This window comes from Pongo pygmaeus, chromosome 7 (genome assembly GCF_028885625.2).
Source record: "Pongo pygmaeus isolate AG05252 chromosome 7, NHGRI_mPonPyg2-v2.0_pri, whole genome shotgun sequence".
Classification (NCBI taxonomy): Eukaryota; Metazoa; Chordata; class Mammalia; order Primates; family Hominidae; genus Pongo; species Pongo pygmaeus.
In genome coordinates, this window is record NC_072380.2 from 132,979,638 (window position 1) to 132,994,394 (window position 14,757).

Consider the following 14,757-nt stretch of genomic DNA (forward strand, 5'->3'; position numbering starts at 1 on the left):
CAACAGATGTCCTTTACCCATGTAAATATTATGACATTTTTATGGCCAAGAAAAAAAAAAGATTACCAGAAGGACAAGGTCTTCTCAGGAAAGACTGAAATAAAATCTGCTTTTGACTCAGTCATCCATTTGCCAAATTAAATGATAGGTTTTTGGTTAATTCTAGGACAGCCCAAAATGAGAGATTTTTGGTTGGTCTTGGGTAATTCAGAGCCCTGTGAGGCCCTCCATTAGTTCTGCAGATGCTGTGGGATTTTATCCGTCTCTCCAGCTGTTTTTGAGTTGCCTTGGCACCTAAGGTTGACTTCAAATTCATGCATTTATTAATATATGCCACATAGGGCCAAACACTTTATTCCCACCCTAATCCCCACAACTTGATTAACTTCTTTGTAATCTGCTTAGATAAAGGTTTAGAGGATGCTCCACTTGTCCCTATTTAGGTGCTGAGATGTTAGCTTTGCAGTATTATTTATTGACAAGGATAGAGAATTGCAGCATAGTGGAGAGCCTACCTTACCAAAGACCAGGTCCACAAAAAAACATCATATGGAACAAAACCTGTGATCAGAATTAAACTTTCTGAAGCAGCGACATTATGGGGAGTATAATTATTTATATCATAAAATTCTACCAGAGTAGTTTCCTGGATGCTGGATATTCTTTGCTTGAGGAACTCAATAACTACTTATAGGACATTTTGATAAGTCAAGCTGGTGGCGTTATAATTATAATTATACAATTATAATCTGGAGAATGGATTTAGTGTTGCTTCCTAAGAATGAGTGCACAAATAAAGACAGATTTTTTCCCTCTGTTTCAAAAAAATAAATTAACTTCCTGCTTTTGGCATGAGGGGTTGAGGAAATTAGTCACCATTTGGTCAGTTTGAATGTTTTCCTTAAGGCAAAGCCAATAGGACTGCATTGCACATGCCAAAAGCAACATGGATACACCCCCATTCATGGAACCCCTCTTTGTTAGTATTGGGAACCAAATTGATACTATTTGCCATTAATCTTATAGTGCTTGTTCCAGTTTTCCAATGTTTATAGATTTATTATTTTAGCAGTAAGATCTACTTGTATTCTATTTTCAAGGGTCTTTAAAGTCCATGGGTTTCTACATGAAATAGGAAATGTGACAGAAAAGCGCATTTCTAGAATTGACTCCTGGAGAGTCCCTGGAAGGTTTGTGGAGGTGGATCAGTATGATCTATGCATAAAATTCAGGAAATGTTTGTATTACAGGTGGCTCACAGAAGCCTTTAGGAGGCTCTAAGGGATAGCTAAGGGTCAAAAAGAAACAGTTATTGTGGGATTCTGAGCCTGGAAACCATAGACTAAACTTGGACCTAAGCAAAGCGAAACACTGAGTTCACTAAATTTTACTTATTATCAAACCTATTTCACATAATATATAATCTCACAAACACTTTAACAATTTTTAAATATTATCATTTTTCATAATATAAGAACAAGAAATGATTAAAGTTGACAGTATTTACTTTGAACAAATACATTAATAAAAATTCTATTATAAAGTTCACTTCTGAAACTAATATTCACAATATATAAAAATGAATTTAAAATTCTATTTAACAAATAGCTTTAATTCATTTATATTTTCAAAAGTCTATATTTGTCCATAGACAAAATTTAAATTAACATATATCATGTTTATTCTGATATATGCATATTATAATATACATATCTTTGCTTCAATATATGCATATCAAAATATGGATGGCAATTTAACTAGGTTTGATGCTTATAAAATAGACAAAAATTGTGTAAAATTTTTGCATTTTACAGTTGAAAAAGCAACTGGTATGCTTTTATATTTTCTAGATTCTGTTTATTCCTCATAAACTCCTGCAAATAACATTTTGAAGGAGCGGATAGTTCTTTTTAACCACTAAATGATATGTGTAATATATTTAATCAATGCAGTTTTTAAACACTAGTTTTTCAATCCCTAGAAATAAAACATTATGAGGCTTTGATTAAACAAATGCAATTTATGGATAAGATGATCAATCTAGAGGGAAATTTGAATAATTGTTGTTTCATGGTAGCAGTGATGCCTCCTCTTAATCAGTTGTCCATTGTAGTAAAAACAACAACAGTGCTCTGTGCCTATGAGGAAAACACTTGAAACTCTTCAATAATGAAAGCCACCCAAGTAGGCTCTGTGGAGTGATAAAGCATCATCTAATCTCTAGCCATCGTGTTTGCACATTTCATATGCACTCAACCGCTCTCAGATGGTTTCATTTTGCAAAACTATATATTTCATTTACATTTGCTTAGAATATATCAGTGGGAATTAAAGCAACATCCTCTGAAACTGAACTTTAGAGTTCTGAATTCAGGTGGATGAGCAGAAGTGGGTCAAGGGGTAGAATAATACAGTTAGGTAGAAGGAGTAAGTTTTAGTGTTTGATAGTACAGTAGGGAAATAATAGTTAACAACAATTGTATATTTCAAAATAGCTGGAAAAAAAAGAATTGTAATATTCTCAACACAAAGAAAAGATAAATGTTTGAAGTGATGGATATTCCAAATACCTGATTTGATCATTATACATTGTATAGAGGTATGAAAATATCACACAAACCCCCAAAATATGTACAACTATTATCTACCAGTTTAAACAATCTCAGTTCTGCTAATTAGAATAAGGACTTGAAGAAGTTATTAACTTTTCTGACCTTTAGTTTCTTCTCTTTAAATTGGGAATAATTATAAATGTTATGAGAATCAAATGAGATAATACATATGAATTCCTTAGAATATTGCCTGGCACTCATTAAATTGATAAGCACTCATTAAATGTTGGCTATTATTATCTTTATTGCTGTTGTTATAATTAAATAGCAAGCACAGAACCTGGATATAATAAACCCTCAAGAAATGATGAATATAATTAATCCAGATTCCTCAGTCTCAGGACCTAAGGGCCAGCACTAGTTCTTCCAGGAGATGTACAGCAATTTTGCTATGGATGTGGGAACAAAGAAACGAGCCAAACGAAGAAACGAGTCAGGTCTCCAGAGTTCTTTGTGCCTCTGTCATGGTGGAGAAAAAGACAGAGAAGGTGCCATGTGAATTGGCTGTGTATGACATATCTCCTTGGTAGATAAAAAAAGAACCAGAAATTGAGAGACTGAACTCTACAGCATATATGGCCCTATGCTATGTAAGCACCATGTCTTTTTCCTCAATTAAAGGATTTTCAGAGTGGATGCAGGGAATTTGGAGAGGCCTCTCTGAACTCTCTGGGAATGTCTTTTGCTATTGAAGGAAACCACTAGTGTCAGTTAAAAGTCAAGGCTGAGAGGGAGATACTGGGCAGGGTGAGGACTCCTTGGTGGTCCCAGTGCTGCTGCAAGCTCTTGCCTGCAGTTGTGGCAGCTTTGAAGACAACCTGGACCCATGGACCAGGGCTTCTGAGACCCATACCTGTATCTTTAGACCACTGCCTAGAAGGGTGGTCTGTTGGGTGGTAATAAGTTATATGAGGCCAAAAGGAAGTATCTGTTTATGTTATATAACATTGGACTGTGTTCAGAAAATCATATTGAATAAAAGGGAGTTCAGATTTAAAAAAAATAGGCCAGGCATGGTATCTCATGCCTGTAATCCCAGCACTTTCAGAGGCCGAGGCAGGTGGATCATCTAAGGTCAGGAATTCAAGACCAGCCTGGCCAACATGGTGAAACTGCATCTCTACTAAAAATACACAAATTAGCCAGGCATGGTGGTGCATGCCTGTAGTTCCAGTTACCCAGGAGGCTGAGGCAGGAGCATTGCTTGAACCCGGCAGCGGAGGTTGCAATGAGCTGAGATCGCGCCATTGCACTCCAGCCTGGATGACAGAGTGGGACTCCACCTCAGAAAAAAAAAAAAAAAAAAAGATTAAAAAAATAAATAAATGCCCTCACATCTGCACCTGTCCAAAAGATCAGTTAGGATGTGTGCATATAATTACATGCATTAATAGTTCTCCATTAAGTACAGAGTTGATTTCAGAAGTCTTTTAATAGTAAACTTCATTGTTGGACATATAAAATGTGATTTTCCATAGAAAAATACCAGTGAATATATTAACTCTTTGGAAAAAGATAACAATACTTCAAAAAAATATAACTCATTCTGGAGTTATCTGATGTGGGCTACACATGTGAAGTATTTTAGAAGCAAATCATCTGCCAATGGCTGTGTTTCAAAAATTTCATATGCGTATGTTTTTGTTTTGTTTTGTTTTTATTATAGATAGGCAAAAGCAAGAATCCACTGTGGGTGGAGGGACAACCAGGCATTGTTTCTATGGACTTCAGCCTGATTCTGAATATAAAATCAGTGTTTATACAAAGCTCCAGGAGATTGAAGGACCTAGTGTGAGCATAATGGAAAAAACACGTAAGTCATGTGTGTTCTCTCCTGATCCCTCTCCCCATGAACAAACGGAATTTTAGGCATCCTGTTTCCTTATCCCATTTAGAAAAATATTAGCTATTGCTGTTCAGGAATATACGTAATACAAGTTTTGTTCCTCTTACTCAACCCCAGAATTCATTGCATATGGCCCACTGATGTCATCAATATGGGTTTTTTATTTCCATTCTCCATATATGTTTCACAAGAGACTAGAAGGCCACACGATAGTAAAGCAATTGAGACAATGACTTACATTGTGATCCAGATCCATAAGGAACATTTGTGGCATGTGGAGTGTGAAATGCAGTTTGAGGACTTGGCTCTGACATTAAAACAATGGCATATTACCACAGCCATGAGGATGGGAAGGGAGCCAAGATGTTCCAACTGGATGACCCTAGAGTTACTGCTTGCCTAAGAAGCTCTTGCACTTTTTCCAAGCTGACTGCAGATGTGATGCACTAAAGGAAAAGGCAAAGTATAAAATTAAAACAAAGCTCTTTTTACATGTTCCAAAGAGCAAGGAGAGTGTCAACTTCTTGAAATGGCTTCTAGTCGAAGATTCTTGACCCTGTCTCCACAAACATTAAAATGGTTTGAAATGCAGTGAATTCTGGGGGACATTTGTGTGCTTAACTCAGTATCTTGAATTTAAACTTGAAATTCTGGGACGATTTGTGTCTGAATAGGTATGTGTTGGGCAATGGGCTTTCTTGGTGACCCTCTATCATGTACGTGGCATTTAGAAGGGATTACTACCTGTGTATAGCTCTTCCAGCCTCTCTGGCACTTGCAGAGGGAAATCATGCACATGTAACCTTCAAAAAGGAGGATAAAAGTGTAATAAATTAAATCATCTTCTTTTATGTAATACAAAGACTTTATTTCACAACACTTAAATATGCAGTATTTCATATTCCACATGTATTTTTGAGGTATAATTTATATAACACAAAATTTAAGTACCATTTTAAGTGTGCGGTTCAATAATTTTTAGTACATGTAATGAGTTATATTACCATCCCTACAATCCAATTTCAGGACATTTCCATCAACCCAAAGAACCTTTCCTGCTATTTGCAGTCAATCTCCTTTCCCACCCTGAGCCTCAGACAATCTACTTTCTTTTATTATACATTTGCCTTTTCTGGACATTTCACATAAGTGGAAATATACCATATGTAGTCTTTTGCATCTGGCATCTTTCACTTAGCATATGTTTTTGTGGTTTATCCATGTTGTAGATTGTGTCGGTAGTTTGTTTCTTTTTATTGCTGATTAGAATTCCATCTTATGGATTGTAAATCATATAGTTTTGAAGTTAATAGAAACCTGGTAGTACATAAGACTTAGAGTCAAATGGTTTGTTTGTGGTCTTGTTCTGCTCCTTTCTTGCATTATGGCTTTAGGCAATTCAGCATCTCTGAGCTTTTCACTCATCAATAAAATTAAATACCTACTCTCTTGCTTCAAGTGGTGGCAGTAAACAAACAATAAAAGAATACTCATTGAAGAGCTTTTCAACCTGTATGTCATCGAGCAAGTACTTTTTGTCATTACCACTATTACCTTCTTAAAAGTCATAAACTAAAGGCTAGATCTCACTATCAGGCATGTTTTCTCTGGCCATACTTTTTTAAGTTTTAAGGTAGTTTTTGAAAAGTCAGAATATCTTGCAACACTAAGTATCTATCTTCATGGTGCCAATCTGCTGGAACCAACTAAATGCTGTGTGTTTAGAGAGTGCATGTGCGCTTAAGTTTGCTACCACACCTTGTTTACGCTAAGTTCTTTGTGCTTATTCATTGCTCACCTGACCCCTAGAGACATTTGTGTTTAGGACCCCTGATCTACTTTAGCTTCTCCTATCCTTGACCCCGCACTGGTTAACTACTAACCTAGGGTTAAATCCAATTTGGATAGCTCTGTTTCATGTAAATGTTTTCCTTATGTTGGAGGCATCTGTCTTCTTGTAGCTTCCACCCATTGGTTCTGGTTCAACCTTCTGAAGCAATGCAGGTAAAGACTGTTCCCTCTTTATGTGACAGCCCCTCACATCCTTGAAGATGGGGACAATCTGTATGCCACATATAGAATACAAACATGTGTCCCCAGTTCATTGTGGTTCTTCTTACCCAAGAGATTCTTTAGCCAGATGTTCTGCCCAATCATATTAATCTGGCTGCCATACTCTCTTACTGATTTCATTCTTGATTTATTGACCAGACTTAGGAGATGCCTTGATTTTCCATATTAAAGAAGATGCACAATTATTAAGATGACTGACTACTTCCACAAATTTTAAAATTTAAAAAATGGCTTTAGAAACATTTTGTGGGACTTTTAAGAAAGTTTTGCAATCCTAGTTACAAACGAATTTCTCATTTTTTAAATTTTGAGAGTTTTTAGCTTCAAAAATTGCCTTTAAAAATAACAGTGATATATGTCCATAATAGTAAAACAGAAATGTATAAAGTGCATTGTCAACCTCCCTCTTTCCTTGTTCTTCCTTTTCAGAACTATTTCCTTTTCACACACACATATATATACATATTTATGAAAAATAAAAAGCACATATATAAAATATAAAAGGTATATATATATGTGTGTGTGTGTATGTGTGTAAGTTTTATTTTTCACAAATGAGATTATGCCATAGTATTCTGTGACTTGTTTATTTCACAAAATAATCATCTTGAATATTTTTTCATTTAGTAATATATAATTACCTCATTCTTTTAATGTTGAATCATTTTATTTAAATTATTTTATTTTATTGGATCTTAAAGTTGGAAGAGACCTTACAACTCACCTCTTAGCCTTCCTGACAATGAAGAAACTAAACTCCCCTTTATAAAATTCTTGGCAAATAGTCAGTCTGCCTGAGCTCAAATCCTTCTAGCTATTTGGTGCTTAGTATCGCCTGAGGCTAGACATCCCCTCTGTGAATGGCTATGAATAGTGGAGGGTTTTCCTGAGTATTAAACTGGGATAACAAGAAGAATTTTCTTAGTTTTTCTTAAATCTTTGGTGTCAAATAAGAATTAGAAATGAATACATAATAACATCATATTTTATGTTTACCTAATGACACCAAAACTTCCTGGTGCTTTGCCACATGAACTGGAATAAGAATTGATAATCACTACTCTGATCTAACTGTCTCCAGATCCTTTAACCAAGCCACACCTCTGCAGAGTATGTGGACTTCTCATCCCACATAATCCAGGTTGAAAAGATCCAAACGCACTTTAGCCTGCCAATGTTTACATTTGGTCCTCAAAACCAAAAGACATTTCCAGATGCAGTCTGAGCAGAGCAGAATGAATCAGAGTCCACTGGTGACCAATATCCTGGGGGATGCAGGATGGAAAGGGAAAAGTGCTATTGAGCAAGGATTGATGGTCAATCCTTAGGCAGAATGGAAATGAAGTTTATTGTGTGTGTGAAAGCAACAGCAGACAAACTTTCAAATGGGCTGGCAGGATTCCTGCCTTAAGTCAACATTAGAACCACTTTGTAGTTGACAGTTTGATTTCATTGACTCCTGCTGGGTAAACTGAATGGTGGCAAAATGGCATTTCAAGCCTTCAGTCTGAGGATGAGACGATGGATGGAGTCAGTTTTCACAGGCTGTGGCTGATTTACAGTACTCATTAAATTCTCAGAGAAGACAGTTGTCAAAATCATTGACTCCCCTGAATATTTATTACTCCATGACCTTCTTCTCTTCCCCACAGATGAGATGGCAAACTGATGTCCTTTCTTCCTTTCCTTTACAGATTCACTTCCTACACAACCACCAACTTTTCCTCCAACCATTCCACCAGCAAAAGAAGGTAAAAGAATAATAGAATAATGATCTGATTCTAGGTTTAGGATTTGTGTTGGTTTTGTTTGCCTGTTCATTTAAAACCAGGGTATTAATAAAGTATATTTATTGTGCTACCTAATTTTCTCCTTAATACAAATGCTTATCAACCATGATGGGCTTGAATGATACCCATTTAATATCAATTCTGCACACAAAGAGTGGATTTACTAACAGAATTGCTTAATACTAATTTTTTTGAAATATCAGAGCAGTTAACATTCATTAAGGAAGCATAGTTACACAATTTGTAAGTGAAAATCCAGTTTGTAGTTCCTCAGATACAGTAATAGTTTCCCAGCCTACCTCTGGAGTGTCTCTTTCAGTTGTTTTTTTCTTTCCTCATCACGACACTTCCTCATCACCTTTTACTTAAGCTATTAAGGTAACTTTAAAAAGGCCCTCAACAAAGTAGTGATCATTATTTTTTTAATTTCAATAATGAACATTTATTAATCCTGCTATTTATTCTCAAGGCTCTTATGGTAGGCATGGGAAATACAATAATAATACATGATTACTGCTCTCTGCTTATTTTTAGTATTAAAGAGAAATAGGGGCTTGCCTAGATAAATACCAGTCAAGTTTATGAGTTACAAAATAGCAGTTGTATTATGGTAGCCCAGAAGTGGTAATGGTTAATGCTGCTGCAGATTAATGATTCATAAGGAAGAGGCATTTGATCTACATTTTGAAGAATGAGTTTGAGAGACAGGTATTGGGATGAATAGCACTCGGTGTCAAGAGTGATCCAACTGCTTAATGGATTTAGTGAACCATAAATGATTTAGTGTGGCACAAAAAAGAAAAGAATGAGGATAGAGTTATGGAATGGTTAATGTGACAAAATTAGGAATTTGGGCTTTATCCTGTGGGAAATAGCACGTTGTGAGAATTTGTAAGAAGGAAGGGCGATCTGATGAAATCTATGTTTAAGAATGATAACTTTGGCGAAATAGGGAGGATGGACTGGAAGAATGAGAGGAGAAAGTAGAACACGCTAGAAGGTTGTATTGGAAGAGCTCTTCCATTCACAATGTATCTTAAAGTGCCTGTTACATACCAGGGAAACAATAAAAAATAAGTTGTTCGGAGCTTAAAGCCAGTAGATTCAAATGCTGCAGAGAGTAGAAGACACAAAGAAACAGAGGCAATTAAGAACTCTAATAAAGCTCAACATTCATCCTAGGATGGCATGCAAAGTCTTCACAAATCAATCTGCTTTGCAGTATTATTTCCCAGAATACATTATATAATAGCAAAATTGTACAACTCAGGGTTCCCCATACATGTCTTACGCTGTCCTGCATCTTTGAATGCTATTCACTCTACCTGGAATGCCAAATTCTTTCTTCTTCCAGCTTCATATCTAGCCTTCTTTAGTCTCAACATCTATGGTTATTCTCACTATTGGAACTGGAAACAGAATCCTAATTGATAAATTTACTAATTAGGCACTTCTGATGCAGCTATTACAGAATGCTCTGAGGTCAGAGTATTTTTATTTATAGCTGAGTATGGATATTATTCCGTAAACATTCATGAATGCTTATAGAAGACTTATGTGATCTGGAAGGGTCTGTGGGGTTAAGGATTGACAAAGTAGAAACATTGGTTCTGAGATTTTCATCGTGATGGTTTTAGATGGTGCTTTTGCAACTTGAAAGCACTGTGTATTTTAGGCTTTGTTTGTCCTGGGTACATTTAATTTAAAAGCCAATAAATTTGTATTATTAAACTAATACTAAGTATTTATTAAACAAACATTAAAACATAGAAAAAACTTAAAAGAAGAACATTAAAAACACAGCTTTCTACCCCAGAGGTAATTCCTTCATGCATGTTGATATATTTTCTTTCTTTGATTTACTAACTAAATTTTTCATTTTGAGTGCATTTTTTAATAGAAGTTGCTCTCATTTTGAAAGTGAAACCTAATTTTCATTTTTATCTTTCTGTGGAAACAGAGGACCTGTTTATAAACTCATAATTAGCAGATCTTGTTATTCCTTTCAGCTTTAAGTTCAAAACACAAATTTGTAAAATTTTATAAATTGCAGAACTCAACCTTATCAGATCCGTACTGCCCCTAGAGTATTAGCTCACTTGGAGATGGTTTATTTTATATTACAAATAGCTTTAAGGGAATGAAGTTGTACTTACTAAAATAAAAACTAAGTGAGGTTTTTCTTAAAGAAAAGAGAAAGGCACATTATGTCATAGAATATTTATGTGCAATTGGCCTAAGATTAAAAGATTCAGATTATTGAAGAACAAATTGTTTGCTTCATCATAAAACAGATTCAACTGCAATGATCAGCCCTAATGAAGAGGAGGAGAGGCATAGATAATCTGAAACAGCACATGATACCAAAAAAGAACTTTAAAAAAATGTTCTCAGTAGAGTAGGTTTGATTGGTGTAGTTTGCTTCGTTTAATTCTTTTTGCTTGTTTGATTGCTTTGTTGATATCTATAATACCTACTGATAATACTTTCCCTTGGCTAGCATTAGTGTACATTTCTTGACGTATATCAGTGGGCAATAGAAGGACAGAGACAAAAAATTTTTAACCAAGATTAGAATTTGTTTGCTTAGGGCCTCAGCCCAAGTGAATATCAAATTATAATTAGATTAATCTGGTTCCATTTTATCACATGCTTTTCTGCTGAAATTGAATCTCTCTGACATTAACTTACTAATACAATAAGAAAAGGACAGGGTGCACAGAGTGATAGTATGTCCTTTTTTCCAATCAGTTGGCACTAGACAGTGTTTGCTGATACTTCGATCTCTGAATCCCTGTAGTCCCATCTTTTCCTTGTCCTTCATTTTCGTTCTTTTGGGCTGCGGTTGGTGGACAGTTTTTTCTTTCTCTATTTCCACATGGATAATAGAAGCTTCTTAGTCGTGAATAAGAACCTTGAGTATAAAAGAGTAATTACAGCAAAGAAGCATAGTGAGCAGGAGTTTGGAATATGAACATTAAGAAGTTTATATCTTTCCTTTGAAAAAGAGCTTCACTTAGCAGAGGGCAACCATTATTTGTCTTATTGGTTTAATAACTACTAAATTTTCCCCTTATCTCTGACTCAAAATTCATTGTTGGTCTTCAGTATGTAAGGCGGCCAAGGCTGACCTGGTGTTTATGGTGGATGGATCCTGGAGCATTGGAGATGAAAATTTCAATAAGATCATCAGCTTTCTATACAGCACTGTTGGAGCCCTGAACAAGATTGGCACAGATGGAACCCAAGTAAGGCTAATAAATAACTAATTCATTCTATGTATTTAGAAATTATTTCTCCAGCTCTTATTACAGCTACTTGTCAGGGATTGTAGGTCAAGAACTATAATGATTGGGCTCAACCTTAAATGAAAGGATACACAGGTATGTGTTTGGAAGCAGCTTGTTGATGCCCGGTGAAGCTCCAGAGGATGCTTATCCTTAAAAGGTGTTGAGTTTGGCAAACTAAAACAAGGTAGAAAGTCCATGTCAGGGGGTTCTTTTTACATACTAGGGTAGAATGTCTCCTTTAATGATACACACAATATTTTCCCTGCCCTTAAGCACTTTAAAATCTTGAAAGGAAAAGGTTAATTCACACCTTACTATAGATCATGTGCAACAGGAAACTAACTCATTCATTTAAAAAATATGTATCAAGGATTTATTATGGCCATGTACTATACTGTCATAATGAATGTCAATCAATGTCTCTAATTTTATGGGGCTCATATTCTTAAAAGTAAGGACAGAAGACATACCAGTCAGAATGGCTATTATTAAAAAGGCAAAAAACAACAGATGCTGGCAAGATTGTGGAGAAAAGGGAACACCTATACATCGTCGGCAGAAATGTAAATTAATTCAGCCATTAGATAAAGCACTTTGACAGTTTCTTAAAGAACTTAAAACAGAATTCCCAAACCCAGAAATCCCACTGTTGGATATATACCCAAAGGAATATAAATCATTCTACTATAAAGACACATGCATGCACATGTATGTTCATTGCAGCACTATTCACAATAGCAGACATGATATCAACCTAAATGCCCATCAATAGTAGACTGGATAAAGAAAATGTGGTACATATACATCATGGAATATTATGTAACAATAAAAAAGAATGAGATCATGTCCTTTGCAGCAACATGGATGAAGCTAGAGGCCATTATCCTAAGCAAACTAATACATAAACAGAAAACCAAATACTGCATGTTCCTACTTATAAGTGGGAGCTGAACATCGAGTACATATAGACACAAAGAAGGGAAGAACAAACACCAGGGCCTACTTGTGGGTGGAGGGTAGGAGGATAGTGAGGATCGAAAAACTACCTGTTGGGTAACATGCTGAATATCTGGGTGATAAAATAATCTGTGCATCAAATCCCATGACTTGAAATTTATCTTTCTAACAAACCTGCACATGTACCCCTAAACCTAAAAGAAAAGTTAAAAAAAACAAGAGAAAAAGGACAGAGACAGATATAAACAGGCAAGCAAATAGATTCACAAGGTAGGGATGTAAGCTATGAAAACAGAGTGATGTGATTTAAAGATGTCAGGGGATTACTCTAAATTGTGTGTGACAGTTATTTTAAATTGTATGGTCAGCAAAGACCTCTTTGAGGAGGTGCCTTTTGAATTGAGATGTGAATGATGCAGACTTGAAGATCTGAGGATAGAATTTCCAGACAGAGAAAATGATAAGTACAGAGGACCCAAGAGGAGAATGAGTTTTGAAACTTCATACACCAAAACTTGTTGCTAGAATATAGTAGGTGAGAGTGTGAGGATAGAACAAGTGGAAGAAGCAGGCAAAAACCAGATCATCTTGAGTCTTGTGCACCATCAAAGGAGTTGAGTATCATCATAAATGCAACTGGAAGTCACTGGAAGCTTTTAAGGAGAGCCAAGATCTCATATGTTTCAGAAAAAAAGATTACCCCAACTGCTTTGTGGCATGTGAATTACTAATAAGGATAAGAGTGGAAGCAGATAGACCAGTCAGGAAGATGCTCTCATGGTCCAGCAAAGTGATCATGGTGGCCTGGACTAGGGTGGTAGCAGTGAGGTACACTTAAACAAATGGATTTGGTGTATATTGTGAAGGAATGGCTAAGTAAATGTGGGCACAAGAAGTACCATAAGAGGATAATGGATACTTTGCAGAAACCATATAAGACAAAAGAGATTAGGGTCCTATTTTTAGCCTCCTTAAACAAAGTAACTATCAGCCAAGAATTCTGAATCCAGCAAAACTAAGTTTTATAAATGGAGGAAAAATAAAGTCATTTTCAGGCAAACAAATGGTGAGAGAATTTGTCACTACCAGACCAGCCCTATAAGAAATGCTAAAAGAAGTTCTAAATTTGGAAACAAAAGGTTGATATACATCAGAATATAACGTCTTGAAAGCATAAAACTCATAGGGCCTATAAAACAACAACACAATGAAGAAAACAAAGTACTTAGGTAACAACATGGTGACTGGAACCTTACCTCACATCTCAATATTAATGTTGAATGTAAATAGCCTAAGTGCTCCACTTAAAAGACGCAGATTAGAATAATGGATACAAAATCACAAACCAAATATGGGCTGTCTTTAAGAGACTCACCTAACATGTAAGGATTTGTATAAACTCAAAGTAAAGGGGTAAAAGAAGATATTCCATGCAAATGGAAACCCAAAGCAAGCAGGAGTAGCAATTCTTATGTCAGATAAAACAGACTTTAAAGCAACAATAGTAAAAAAAAAAAAAAAGACAAAGAAAGTCATTATATAATGATAAAAGGATTGATCCAACAAGAAGATATTACAATCCTACATATATATGCACTTAACTCTGGAGCTCCTAGATTCAGAAAACAATTACTACTAGACCTAAGAAGTAAGACAACACAATAATAGTGGGGAACTTTAACACTCCACTAGCAGCACTAGACAGATAATCAAGACAGAGAGTCAACAAAGAAACAATGGACTGAAACTACACTCTAGAACAAATGGACCTAACGTGTATTTACAGAACATTCTATACAAGAACTGCAGAATATACATTCTTCACATCAGCATATGGAACATTTTCCAAGCTAGACCATGATAGGCCACAAAACAAGTCTCAATAAATTTTTAAAAATCAAAGTCATATCAGGCATCTTCTCAGACCACAATGGAATAAAACTAGAAATCAACTCCAAAAGGAATCCTCAAAAGTATACAGATACATGGAAATTAAACAATTTGCTCCTGAATGATTTTTGGGTTAATAATAAAATCAAGAAGAAAATTTAAAAATTATTTGGAATGAAAGATAATACTTACACAAGTTGTCAAAACCTCTGACATACAGTAAAAGCAGTTCTAAGAGGAAAATTTGTAGCACTCAATGCCTACATCAAAAAGTCTGAAAAAGCACAAATTGGCAACCT

The 14,757-nt window shown here is 35.5% G+C and overlaps 1 protein-coding gene across 3 annotated transcripts in view; it reads left to right on the forward strand.

Moving 5' to 3' along the window:
* Positions 1-14,757, forward strand: part of COL14A1 (collagen type XIV alpha 1 chain) — a 241,791-nt gene that overhangs the window by 131,553 nt on the left and 95,481 nt on the right. For all 3 annotated transcript variants that reach the window (XM_063669039.1, XM_054497822.2, XM_054497821.2), the window contains exons 24-26: positions 4,279-4,425; positions 8,226-8,282; positions 11,430-11,569. In XM_063669039.1, coding sequence (XP_063525109.1) covers positions 4,279-4,425; positions 8,226-8,282; positions 11,430-11,569 — 344 coding nt within the window. The remainder of the gene's footprint in view (positions 1-4,278; positions 4,426-8,225; positions 8,283-11,429; positions 11,570-14,757) is intronic.